The sequence below is a fragment of the Quercus robur genome, chromosome 11, assembly GCF_932294415.1.
Source record: "Quercus robur chromosome 11, dhQueRobu3.1, whole genome shotgun sequence".
NCBI lineage: Eukaryota > Viridiplantae > Streptophyta > Magnoliopsida > Fagales > Fagaceae > Quercus > Quercus robur.
Window position 1 is genome coordinate 3,478,520 of NC_065544.1, and position 13,807 is coordinate 3,492,326.

The 13,807-nt window shown below is 35.1% G+C and overlaps 1 protein-coding gene across 1 annotated transcript; it reads right to left on the minus strand.

Moving 5' to 3' along the window:
• Positions 1-4,258: 4,258 nt before the first annotated feature.
• On the minus strand, positions 4,259-7,625 carry LOC126707236 (probable pectinesterase/pectinesterase inhibitor 12). Its single transcript, XM_050406824.1, has 2 exons — positions 6,618-7,625; positions 4,259-5,055 (listed from the first exon to the last, which is right to left on the minus strand). Exons 1-2 carry the CDS (start codon positions 7,579-7,581, stop codon positions 4,358-4,360), a joined length of 1,662 nt encoding a protein of 553 aa, XP_050262781.1. The 5' UTR covers positions 7,582-7,625; the 3' UTR covers positions 4,259-4,357.
• Positions 7,626-13,807: the final 6,182 nt, after the last annotated feature.

Sequence of the window (13,807 nt, forward strand, 5' to 3'; positions counted from 1 at the left end):
AAAGTTAATTTATCATATTTTAGTACATCATTTTACAATTCACCTATATCACATATTCTATTCTTTTATACAACACATTAAAATAATATATACAACACATTAAAATAACCTTAAAAAGCTTCTACAATATAAAAAAAAAACAATAAATAAATAAATAAATACAAAACTCACAGCCCACCACCACCAACCACAACTCACCCCCACCTAATTAGAAACCCCACCACCAAGCACCATAACCAACATTTAAAATCAACTCAATCACCACTGCCACTGTAATTACAAACTCCAAAATAAGCCCACCACAACTCATCAAAATCAACCCACAACCACACACACACACATAAAACCCACAACAAAAACCCAGAAAAATCACCATCACAACCATCGCTAGAACTGCCACAACAACCATAGTACCGTCATCGCTCAAAACTTACCCAAACCATATCATTCACATCAGAACCTAACAATTCACACACTACCCGCACAACCACATCCAAAATTCTCAAAACCCATCCCAAAAAGCAAATAAGCCCAGAAATAGAATACACCCAAAACTTGTCAATTGAGAGAGATCTAAGGTGGGGAGGTTTGCACATGAAAGTTCAATTAGCGTATAAAACACCAATGAATGTTTAGACACCCAATATCAAAATTACCAACACAAGCTTATACACAAATAATATATGTGTGGAATGATGAATATAAGCTGAAACCTAAATTAGTAAAACACTCTAAACCAAAATTAATCATAAACAACAGCAGTAATTAAAAGGTAAAGAGTAAGGGAAGAGAGATGCAAACACAAAGATAACACGGCGATGCTATCGAAGAGGAACCAAAGAACTTTAGCAAAAAAACCTTTCCACCACCCTCCAAGCGGTAAATGATCTACTAGAAAATCAGTTGGGGATACATAAATAGCAATAGACCCTCCAAGCCTAATCTACTCGATGCACCTAAGCCCTCTGTAAGGGGGGTGGGCTATGCTAGTGGTATTGGGCTGCCTCCCGCTTGCACTAATCCCAAGTTTTTCTGGATAAGAGAGTCAGGGACCAGCCCAACTTCAGCTTAAGTTGGTCCGACTTTTGCGCAAACTAGGCCAAATCTGCAAGGACATGTTCATGGCAAGCGAAACTGTTTCAGACAAATCGTGCAAGCAGACATAATAATAATAAAATAAACAAAAAAATATCTAGACAGTTTAATGGGGAATTGACCAAATAGCCCTTAACATCAACTACAATAACAATACTATTTGTTTTCTTTTTTACGGAAGAGAAAGAAAAAGAATAACAGAGAACATCAAATGTTTATAATCATGATTTAATCAGAATACTAGAGGAAATTGACCGGAAATTCAATCCACGGGAGTAGAACCACAAAGGGGAGAACATCCCTCTTCAAAGCAGTCAATCTCTTAGGAAAGAGTCCTGCCGTAGAGGTTAACAGCCCTGAGGGAAACGGGGCCTGAGTGATTTTATAGAGGGCCGGATTTCATGAGGGAGAGAAGGGATTAATCTACCGATGCATGCCCACCTTTCTAATTCTCACTATTTCTTTCTTTCTTCTCACTTTGTTTTCTTTGCTATTTCTTTTAAGTTTTCTATTTCCTTCTCCAAGTTCCGTCGTTGACCTCTATTCATGGCAAGAACCTCCTTTTATAGTGCCTGCCGTGACCTGATTTTACTGTTTTAACCCTTAACTCCCTGTTGTCTGGTCTGGGTGTACTGGCCGACCATCACTGTTCCATCTGTGTGTTGTCCTCCCATCACCAGACAAGGAAGTGTATTTTTGTTTGCTAGTCTGCTGTGGCACCCTTTCCTGCCACGGTCTGGGTTATTTCTCTCTCCCTATCCCTTATGGCATGCACCTAATGGTTCCAACTCAGCTTGCCTCTTTTTGGGTAGTAAGCCATCCTAGCAGGACACCTCTCCGAAAGAGCCTGAGCCAGAACCATAAAAATAGATTTTCCCCTCTCCCCACCACCAAACCATGCCCTCTGATCCTCTGAACCCCTGACCTCACCATGCTTTATATTGGCTGGGTATAGGCTGGTGGTGCCTAGGCCTTACACGTGCCTTCATTCCATATGTATCCAAAACTTGCCTGCTGCCCATTCGTCTGCTGTAATCTGGAGGCTCACCATTCGTTTTTTTTTTTTACCTCTTATGTGGGCTACTTTTTGTTTTCCCGCTTTACTCAAGAGCTGGGCTTTATTTGATGATGTGTCTTACATTTCCTTGGCCCACTCCTTGGTTTCCTTTATCTCTTGCAATGTCGTACTGTTATTCCTGCCATAATAACTTAATCCTGCTGGACCTCTCTTAGGCCAGTCGTTTGTTCCTTCTCTTAATGGCTTGGCATGGCCACTGGTTTGCTTTTATTTATGGGCTCCTATATCCCTTGGACATCCTCGGCCCGTTTGCTTTCTTTGGACTTCCTCGGCCCTTTTGCTAATTCCACACTACCATGGCCTTTTACTAACTTCATTGGGTTTCCCTGACCCAATAACCTTATTCTCATCCTTGGGGTTTTTAGGTCTGCCATAAACCCCTTACTTTCTTAGTTTGCATTACCTTGAGCCTGCGGCGGCCCTTTCTTGCTTTTCTACCTCATACATTGCCCATGGGATGCTATTTCTTTCTTTCCGGGCTTCTTTGAGCCCACTTGCCTCTTCAAGACCCATTTGTTTATTTCTTGGGCCTGTGATCCATTATTCCTGCTGCTTGAGCCTAATGGTTTTGCTGTCTGCTTTGTCAATTCTTTGTTGCCCTTGTTATTGGGCATTCTTTTTTTCTACTTGGATTCTCATAAATGGCCCTCAACACCCTCCAAGTTTCTTGCTCCAATAGGGTTACGCCGAATCTTGTCTTCTCTAGCTTACCATATCCCGCAATAAGCTCCATATTGTATTCGCTATCCTTGGCATCTTCCAATGCTTCCCAAAACTCCAAAAAAACTCAACATTCTAAATGAGTTTGGGTAGTATTTGGGTACAAATCTCCTCTCAATAGGTATAGCAATGGGAGAGGGAATGAGAAGAGACTACAAAGATTTCTCTCTAAAAATGAGTAGCTCTCTCTCTAATGAGGTGGGTGTGTTGTAGAAACCTCTCATAGGGTTTTTTCTCTCTAAATAGCCACATCTACATTTCATGGAATAAGGGTATTTATAGTAGGGTATATGAGGAATGTGAAAAGTCAATTTTCATCCAAACAGGGACATTTTGGCGACTTGGCCTCGCGAGTCGTGACTAGAATGAGTCGTGAGTTTAAGAAGGGAGATAACTTTCAGGCTAGACTGTACTTTTTGTCCTGTAGTACTCCAACTGCCGTGACCTTTCAACTCCCTGCATGCTTCACACGTGTGCCACTTTGGTGACTTGCCAATCATAAGATCCAGCCGTGAGACTCCTTTGAATGCACACATCTTGAGTTTCTTCACACACTCTCACACACAACCCTTACATTATTCCCACCTAAATACAGAGTTTCTACATGCTGAATTACAAGAAAATTTGGCATGAAATAAAGCCAACACATGGTTGATTAAATTCAACCTTACAAGACAACGCAAGGAGGTCAACGGCATGGCGTGGTCGATGATGTAGGGAGATCGGCAGAGTGGTTGAGGAAGAGAGTGAGAGAGGAAGAGACTACAAGAGAAGAAAGATGGGGGGCGGGGGGGTGGGGGAAGAGAGAGAGAGATATGTATTGCAAAGAGAGAAAAGTTTAATAAAATACAAAGGAAATATTTTTAGCATTTCTATCAATATGCTGCCAACAGTAGAATTATACTATAGTATAATTTATTTGGCATTTGAAACATTTGATATTGGTTTGTTTTTGGGTGTTTCATGTGCTAAATGCTAAAATGTTAGCATTTAGCACATCTGATGCTAATGCTCTTAGCATTCAATTCCTCGAAAGGCTTTAAACTAAATATAATTGCTTTAATCAATCACTTTTGAGTCTCAAGACTCTTGATAGATAAATCACATTTATATGCATAGTTGTAAGTATCGTACAATACATATCATATCATGTTACAAAAAGGTTTTGTATCATAAGGGCATATCAAAAGTTCTCTTGAATAGTACGATACATAGGTGTATATATTCTGAATTTATAACGAATTTACTTCTTATATATTTATATCTATAATTTTTTATAATTTTATTAGGTGTACGATATGATACAAAATACAGAAAAATAAAAATAATCAATTCATAATACGATTCAGGTTTTGACAACTGTGGTTATATGTATTAGAATGACCTTTTCTTTGAGGAAGTAAAATTATTTTTTCCATAAGACAATTCCATTTAATTAATACATTTTCTTATACTAGATCAAAGTTAAACCCCATGATCATAAGGAAATGCAGTGGAATCCAACCATTCATCACTATTGATGAACTCTGACACTGTGAAATTATATGCAGCATCAACATCCATTATGTGATACCCTTTCCATTGAACTCTGTCATCAGTTGATGAGCCGGGCCCACTATTGTCATACTCTCCGTAGTACAAAGTTTTTAATTCTTGATCATCACTATAATTGGACCACTGTGTCCATCCAGCTGGGTTAATGAAGTAGCCAATGTGGGAATTTAGATAGACTGTCCGAGAGTACGCCATCCATGGCCTTCCTAAGTAGCTTTTCACATTGCTAGAACTAGAGTACAAATCATTTGTAGCAAAAATTGAACAATTCTGGATGGAAATTCCAGTGTCCTCATCTGGGCTTTCACGAGATTGTGCTGTGATAACTGTGAATTGGCCAGGCATTGGCATTCTGGACCAAATATTACATCCTTGAAATACCACTGCTGCATTCCCAAGTATGAAATCTATAGTCCCCAATATGTCACACTCTCGGTAGAATTGTCGAAAGGAATGGACATACAATGTATCCTGGTAACCATTAATATGGCACTTGTACAAAGCTGCAAAATCCGCATTTACTCTCAAGGCAACTGCTTGATGTTTCTTTGCTCCAGCCCTATTCTCTATACATATGTCTCGTGCCAGAAAGTCATTGCCAGACACCGCTGAAATCCAATTTAATTCAATTTGAACACGAAAATAAATTAATACATGTTAAATAAATATAATGCATATTTAGTGTCAATGGAAAAAGATAAATAAAGAACAGACATAATAATTTTTTGTTAACATATTTCAACTTAATAATATATGAAAACATAACTCTTCACTTTTTTAAATCCTAAAAATTATATATGATTTATTTTGCACTAAATTAAGTAACAATTTCCTTGGACTCTAAAGTCATAGACTACACTAAATTCTCTTATATAAGCAACATTATTTGGTACATAACTCCAAACCACCCCCCCCCCACCCCCCCCCCCCCCCCCCCCCCCCCCCCCCACAAGAAAAAACAAAAGAAGAAGAAGTCCAGCTTGGAGAAAAAAAAAAATTTGGTGAATTAATGATTACGACATTGAGAGGAAAATATGATTTTGAGAAAAATTGAAAAACTAAACAATTTGACCCAAAAATAATAATAATAAAAATAGCACTTCCAATCTCACTCTATCGAAAAAAAAAAAAAAAAGAGGTAATTTTTAGAGTATAATTTGTTTCCCATTTACTTAGCTATATAGCAGCGAAACATACAAGCATAGCTAGCCTCCAATTTATTTATTTATTTTTTAATTATTGTAACTGAAATTAGTAAAATTATTAGTAAAAATAAAGGAAAGTAAATGAAATGATATATTTTCCAATCTTAATGTTTAAACTTATTGTGGTAAGGAAAACTAAATCATTAATAAGATTTTTTTTTCCGAAATTACTTCCAAAGACAAGAGTATATAGAGGGATGGGGACACTTGAAGTATTGGTGGTCCATAGACAAGATTTTTTTTAATATCTCTGTGATCAAGATGAAACACTAATAGACTTTTGGTTTAGACTGGATTTAAATCCAAGATCTTTTACTCAACACCAAGATACTTTATTAATTGAACTAATTCTAGAATCCACAATTTATGGACAAGTTAGCCACACCTCTTAAGGTGGTTAACGTCTTAAATATGACAATATATCCCTTAAATTTATGTACTTATTAAGAAAACGTTTTTAAAAAAAATTTTAATTTTTTAAAGAGGGAGGGTCATAGGCTCATATGTATGGGTTAATGCTTTTTTTTTTTTTTTTTTAGAGGTCTAGTTGCTTATTTATTTTTTTACTTTTTTGTGTGTTTTGGACTAACTTAAATCTTGAGAGGGGGTTAAGCGTTACTTTTGAAACACTAACATTTATATATATATATATATATATATATGGAGAAAATTTTAACCTATGAGAAAATTTTAACCTATGATGTCTACTCCTGATAATAGTTTTTTATCATCAGACTAAGACATCAATTAGTTTATATATATTATTATAAAAAAAATTTATGACCGGGACAAGGGATGGTTCGCTTGCTCTAAATGTAGCTTGGTCCTGAGATTGACACAAATTATTAAAGCGGTCGGTAAATTACTCAAAATTTCAGTTTAAAAAAAAAAAAAAAAAAAAGTGTGTGTGGCCGTTTTTATCCTTATTAAATATATATAAATGTAAATCAGAAGGCTAAACATACCTAGAGTTGCAGATCTGAAAGTTGTCCAGCCGTCCCCCACGCTTCTCTTACCAGTAATTGTAGTAATATCGGCTCCATCTCCGAACAGAACAATGTGAGTCTTGTAAGATGGGATTTCCACATTTTCTTCATAAAGTCCTGGTTTCACATGGATATGTGTTTTATCATTGCTATTGTTTGGAGCAAAGTTGATAGCATCGGTGATGGTGGTGAAGTTTCCAGTTCCATCAGCAGCCACAGTCAGCACCTTACTCAGGTCAAATTCACTCTCCAATATCCGAGTCCGACTCTTTAATTTCTTTGAAATCCACGTTGGAACACCCATGTCCATGAGGCGCCTTTTATTATGGCTTTTTTGGCTAGACAAAATGGAAAGAGCAATACTTACATACATATAAGTTTCATTAATGGAACTCAGTAGGGCTGGCTTCAAAGGACCCGAAGCTGAATCCAAACCCTCCAAGCATGTGTTCTTGTTTGTGAGTGCTGCGCTGAGGTAAGCTATTGCATCGGCAAGTTTCCGTTGATTAATGGGTGCATCCTGCGGGACTAGGGACACTGTTCTTTGTAAACAAGACATGGTGATTTGTTGGAGTTCCTTGCAGTCCGGGATGGTTCCTTTTTGTTTTTGGATGATATTATTTGAGTTTGCGGCATCCAAGAGCAGATTGGAAAGCTGTTTAGACTCGGATATTGCGGTTTGGAGGGTGTAAAGGAGGTAGGTGTTGATGTTTGGACTGGTCTCATCTGAGATATTGGTGGAGAGTTTTAATGAGCCGAAACAGACATCTGGGTATGGTGTGGTTTTGCATACAGATTTTATGGAGGACGAATGTTGGGAATATTTCATAGAAGAAGAAGAAGAAGAAGAAGAAGAAGAAGAAGAAGAGTTGAGAGCCCATGTTCTTGACAAGCTGATTGCGGAGAGGAGCAAACAAAGCTTCAGAATATTGGAGGAAGCCATCAAAGTTTGATGAGACAAATTGAAGTGTAGACTGACATATATAGATTAAAAGGGCTTAACTAAACAACGTGTAACACACGATATTACGGTTATTGTGTGTAACACATGTGATATTACGGATATTGTTGAGTCTTTTTGTGTTTTTTTTTTTTTTTTGGGGTTTTTTTTTGGGGGGGGGGGGGGGGTGTTGGTTGACTTGAGTCTTTTTAAATAAAAGAAAGAAAAAATTTAGCTCTCAATATGTTTATACTATCTTTTTTCAGCTTGATGTGACAATTAAAAAAAATATTATATGTATAATTTTAAGCACATCACTTTGTTAATAAATTATATGATGATTAGTTCAAATAATAAATTATATGCATGTATGAACAGTCACGTAAGAAGTTGAAAAATATGACTCCAAACTTTGTAAAATTCTTTGGATGATGGAGAGGGTTACCACGCATGGCATAATGCACAAAAATGTATTTTAACAAGACTAATACTTGTTGCACACACTGTTCATCCTAACTGAAAACATGACTTTAAACCATTATTTCAAACTTAAAAACATGACTTTGAAAGTTACTTTTTCGATTATAATGGCCTAATGGGAAGTGTGTGCTTGCACTAGTGTATCCAACAAACAAAGCCTTTTTAATAGTGTCATTTCAGCAACTTGTTCTATTTATTTATTATTTGTGTCTATTTTTTCCCCCATTCCAAGGTTTATTTGATCAGAATTAAGGAGTGATTAGTAGAAGAAACGGTGTTTTTCAGGCCATTATAACGGAAAAAGTGACCATGCAGGTAGGACTCTTTGTGCTTTTGGGGCAGTCAAATCTTTTAAGTTCTTACGGAGACAAATGCAATTATGCAAGTGGGACTCTTTGTGCTTATGTGGTAACTGACCATTAAACACACTCTATAATGTAATAAATGCACACTATATTCATATAAAGTTCACCATTTTTTTTTTCTTTTTTAAGTATGTATACCACTAACTCATGATTTTCCATGATGTGTAGACAATCAAAACCCTTTTAAATTTATTGGGATTATAAAATCCAAAAAAAAACTAGCTAGATAGTCAAGAATTGTGAAAAAAGTTGTAAAAAATATTATGATACTAACATTTCTCTTGTTTTGGAACAACATGATTCTCTCACTTTCAGTCACACACATACCATTTTATTTCAAGCTTAGGATCCTTTCTATTTGGCTAGAAAAATGGTAACAATCAAATTTACTTAAAAATAGTTTTTTTTTTTTTTTTTTTAACTTGGCTTTTATTTTATAGAGAATCTTCTAGATTATGCCATGTTATCTATATATACTATAAAACTAAAGCATTTGACTTTTTGTTGACTTCATAATATATTTAACACATAAGCTTTGTTGCTCTCACAAATTCACACATCATTTTTAATTTATTTAAATTTTTCCTTAAAAACCTAAACCCTACAAGCAAGTTTTGAAAACCCAATAGCATACCCACCAAGCCAACGAAGCCAACTCAACCGAAAGCCCCTTATCAGCATGTTGAGCCCAAAGAGAATTGGGAAGATTGAGTTACGTTTGTGGTACACATTCCCCAAAGACTACGTGCCCGTTTGGATAGCACGTCTTACGTCTGCGTCCACGTTTTCCTTTTTTTTTTTTTTTTTTTTTTTTTTTCCAGCCGCATATTGTTGACTTTTCAGCCATGAACAGTGACTTATATACTGTTCATGGATCCCACAAACTCCACTTTTTATCAACTTTTTCATTAAAAATGGGTCCCACGGTACTATTCACACATTTAAAAATTATTTTGCTACAGTGTTTTCAGTTTCAGTTTTCAGTTTCAGCAAAAATAAGCTCAATCCAAACGGACCCTACATATCAAAGTTATGGAAACGTGGGGGTAAAAGAGATTTAATAATTCTACTACTACTGCAGAAATGAATCAGAGGACAAAGGTCATGAACAACACTACAATAAAAAATATAAAATATAAAATAAAATTTACTGTTTATTACTGTTTGGTACTGTTCATTAGCCTAAAATCACTGTTGATGACCAATGAACAGTGCATAACACGCTAGTTAAAAATAAAAAAAAAGTGCCTGAAACGTAGATGTCCAAAACGTGCCGCGAATCCAAACAGAGCTTAAGTGAGAGTTTGGATACACGTTTGCATTTTCTGGCCTTTTTTTTTTTTTTTCCCAGTGCGTGAACAGTAACATCACACGAGTTCACTATGCAGGAGACAAAATGCACTGTTCACGTATTGTTTATGCACTGTTCATAGGTCCCACGACACTATTCATACATTAAAAAATTATTTTGTTACAGTGTTTTCAGTTTCAACAAAAATAAGTTGTATCCAAACGGACCCTAAGCATCAGAGGCTGAAGGTGATGGTTGTGGGATTAAGAGATGTGCACCTCTTCCTACAATTAATGTTCAGTTTCCTTTCATTTGTTACCTAATTATTAACTCCTACTTGGTCCCCTAATTCAACCCTTATTACTAACTAGTATGTAACTCATGCATAGACATGGATGTATTTAAAAATAAAAATATTTTTTTAATCATAAAATATATATATATATATATATATATATATATAAAAGTGATTGAATTATTAGAAAAAATAAGCATATTTTTTTTATCATAAAATATGTATAATTGATTGAATTATTAGAAAAAATAAACATAATTAGATGGGTATTAAACTTCCTGCCTAAGTTTAATATTACTTATGATCATTTTTATTCTAATTTTTAATAAGATAAAATGTGTGGTGATTTTTTTTTTTAGTAGATATATGATTGGTTTTTTATTTTAATATTTTATTAGTATTGGACTCTTAATATTTTGCACTCATTAATTCATTACACAAAGATTAAAAAACTTTAGTAGACACATTGCACAAAATTAACCCACAATTAAAATTTAATTTGGGATCTAATAGAATTTTCTCTTAACTTTGAGTTTTAATATATATATATATATATATATATATATTAGTCTCAATCAAGATCAATTAAGGTTAATTAGTCCCTTGATTTAGGCAATTAGTGATTAATTTCCACCTGAGTTAAATTATGTGCATGCAACTTTATGGTATGTTGTAGTCCAAACCAATACGAAAATGACGCGTCACTAATTTTAAATTGGACAATAATTAGACAAATTTGACTTGATTGTCCTTAAAGTGGTCAGACTTAATTCATGAGGGTGCATCATTATTGTTGAAATTTGATTCCCCGATATTTTTCAATATGATAGTCCAATTTAGGTTCGTGACCAATCGTTTTAGTTGTTATGATATTGGGATTAATTTGGAGAGAAGTAATCAAGGATCCAATAGCCATAATTAATATGCTACCCTCACATGTGAAATTACCATTTTATCCCTTATGTGAAATTAAATGCAAGTTGCAAAATGAGATGTCTACACATAGATTTAAAACCTATAAATATATATATATATATATATATATATAAACGGGTTGGGTTCAACTTACACCTAATGTAACTCTAAGCAATGTTACACCACTCAATAACTTATTATTGAATTCATATTTTGAAAATTCATATTTTGCATGGAATAGAAGGATTCTCTCTTTCATGCTACGGAAAATACTAGCTAGGACACATTATTTATCATTTTATGTCATGTATTTAACAATCTACATGCATGATAGCAAGAGTATTCAAGAGTTATTGAAATCAAGAGTTTGGGTTAAAAGTTTTGTAACTCTATTGGTTGACACCTTCCAGTAAATATTTTTAGAATTCAAATCCTGTTGTTCAAAAATGTTGATTATAAAAAATGAAAAAAAAAAAAAAAAAACTATATTACATAAAACAGTTCTTTTTTAATCATGACATTTTTTTTTTCTAATAATGAATGATTTATATTATGCCCCTTTATCATTCAACCCGAGGAAAAAAAAAACTCACATCACAACGTTGTTAAAGTGAACAAATCTAACAAATTGAAATAAAATTATAAAATTAAAAAACAAAAAAATGGACAATTTTCATTTGTACACTCAATCAGAGGGTTTCTCAAGGGTTTGGATTTGAAACGAGTTCAACTAGCACTTCTACTTGCTTTATCATTCATTGTGATTGTTATTGGTAGTGTTGCTTAATTTACTGTTACTGTTGTTATTGTTGTTGCTTTCATTGTCATGGTTCTAGTTTTCACCTTCTAAATCAGCCTCTATTAGTGAACACGATTGAAAATTCAAGGTTATTGAAGGTTAGCTCAACAAGTCTATTATTGAAGGTTATTGCCATTCAAGCAATACTCACATGACTTTCCATATATGTAGTAAGCCTAAGCACCTAAGCCCTCCAAGCATCAACATGAAAATGCAGAACTTGTCTTACGCTTTCAAAATTACTTGTTGCTACAAGCTGATCTGCCAACCACAAAATTGATCTCTAGGCCACTCTAAGGTTATGTTTGGTAACAGTTTTTATTTTCTATTTTCAAAAACTTGTTTTTGGGAATATAATGAAAAAAAAAATTTCTTATATTTTTGAAATCAAAAACATGTTTCGTTAGTTGAAATTAAAAAGATATTTTTATGAAGAAAAAAATAAAAAATACTAAAATATATTGTTACTAGGATTTGAACTTTAATGCTAACTCATTAAATGAGACAGATTCATTAAATTAAATGCATTTTTTCATTAACTTTTAATAATTAGAAAATGAAAACAGTCATTTGCATGTTTTCAGTTTCCTTCATAAATTGAGTTTTGAGAACAGTTTTTGTTTTTTGTCCATTTTGGGTTGCCAAACAAGCTTTTTAGTCTCAAAAATAGAAAATTGCTTTTAGAAACAAAAAATAAGGAGAAAATACAGTTACCAAACATACCCTAAGGCTCCTTGAAGATTTGACATTGTCTTTGAGGTTTCAATAGGTACACAAGTATGGTGATTTATGTTTGAAACAACAAACCTCTCAAGGATCTTCAATGGGAGAGGGTAGAAGACAAAGAAAGGGATCTCTAGGTTTTGAGAGGAAAGATGGGAAGGAGTCTCAATCCTCTCAAGGAATCACATGCTTCAAATGCAACGAACATGGACATCTCAAGAAAGAGTGTCCCAATTATTTGAGAGGGAAGGGCAAGGTGTATGCCACTACTCTTAGTGACACCGACTACTCTAATTCAGATTCATATGAAAGCTGTGATGCAGAGAGAAACTTCTCTGCATTCATGACCATTGCTCCCATGGAATCTTCGAATGATTTGAGTGTGCTAGTGGAAGAGCTTGGTGAGCACATTGAATTGGAGTCAATGGGGATAGTAGAGGAATCCGATGATGAGGAAGATGAAAGAACAGTGGGACTACAAGAGGCCTACAATTCCCTCCTTGAGAAGACCGGTGAATATGCAAAAGTGGCTAAAGCAGCCATTAAGAAAATGAAGAGAGCAGAGCAAGACTACAAGAGTCTTTTAGTCCGATACAAGGAGACTAAGTGTGAAGTCGAGATGCTGAATGGAGAGCTGACTGAAACTTACTCAAAGATAAAATTTCTTGAGCTTGAGGTGATTCAAGCTATTGCTAGACTAGAGCGGGTCTCCTCCAAGAAGCTTGATGAAGTGCTTGCTCATCAAAAACCTTTCTCCGACAAAAGCGCGAATTGGGATACACCGGAGAGCAGTTTGAGTGTCAAAGTGTCCAAGGATATGAAATTTTTGAAAGCTAAGGAACCAATGGTGGAAATCACTACTGTTGAGAAAGTGAAGGCGGAGAAGAAGCAAAATGTGACTAACCAATGGTTTTTGACTAAGCCTTCTAACCAATCAATGGTCAAACCTAAGGCTCAAGGGAAATCACTACCAAAATCACAAAGAGGTCCAAGAACTCAACATTTCTGCCATCATTGTCGAATTCAAGGACACACCAGACTGAATTATCGTAAGCTTTGGGCATTAAAGAATGGCAACTATCAAAGGCCAAGTGGACAAAGAAAGGATAAAGGGAACCCCAAGCAATCAAAAGGGGGAGAAGCTGTATCTAACATTAGAGATGTAATGAAGATGATTGATGCATTCACCACCTACTTGACAAGTTTCAACAAAAGGTTTAAAAGTCACAACGATCGTATCCAATCCTCTAGGGATATCACATCAAACGCACGTACCATGTGGGTGAAGAGGGGTACTCATGCATAAGCATTACAATATGTTCATGCATTAATTCTTCCAATGCTTTGTGATTTTGATTGGT

Excerpts from the sequence above, each read along its gene's own strand:
- LOC126707236 (XM_050406824.1), bottom strand. The coding sequence starts at position 7,581 with ATGGCTTCCTCCAATATTCTGAAGCTTTGTTTGCTCCTCTCCGCAATC. Across the intron at positions 5,056-6,617 it reads TTTCAGATCTGCAACTCTAG|CGGTGTCTGGCAATGACTTT; the intron begins GTATGTTTAGCC and ends ATTGGATTTCAG.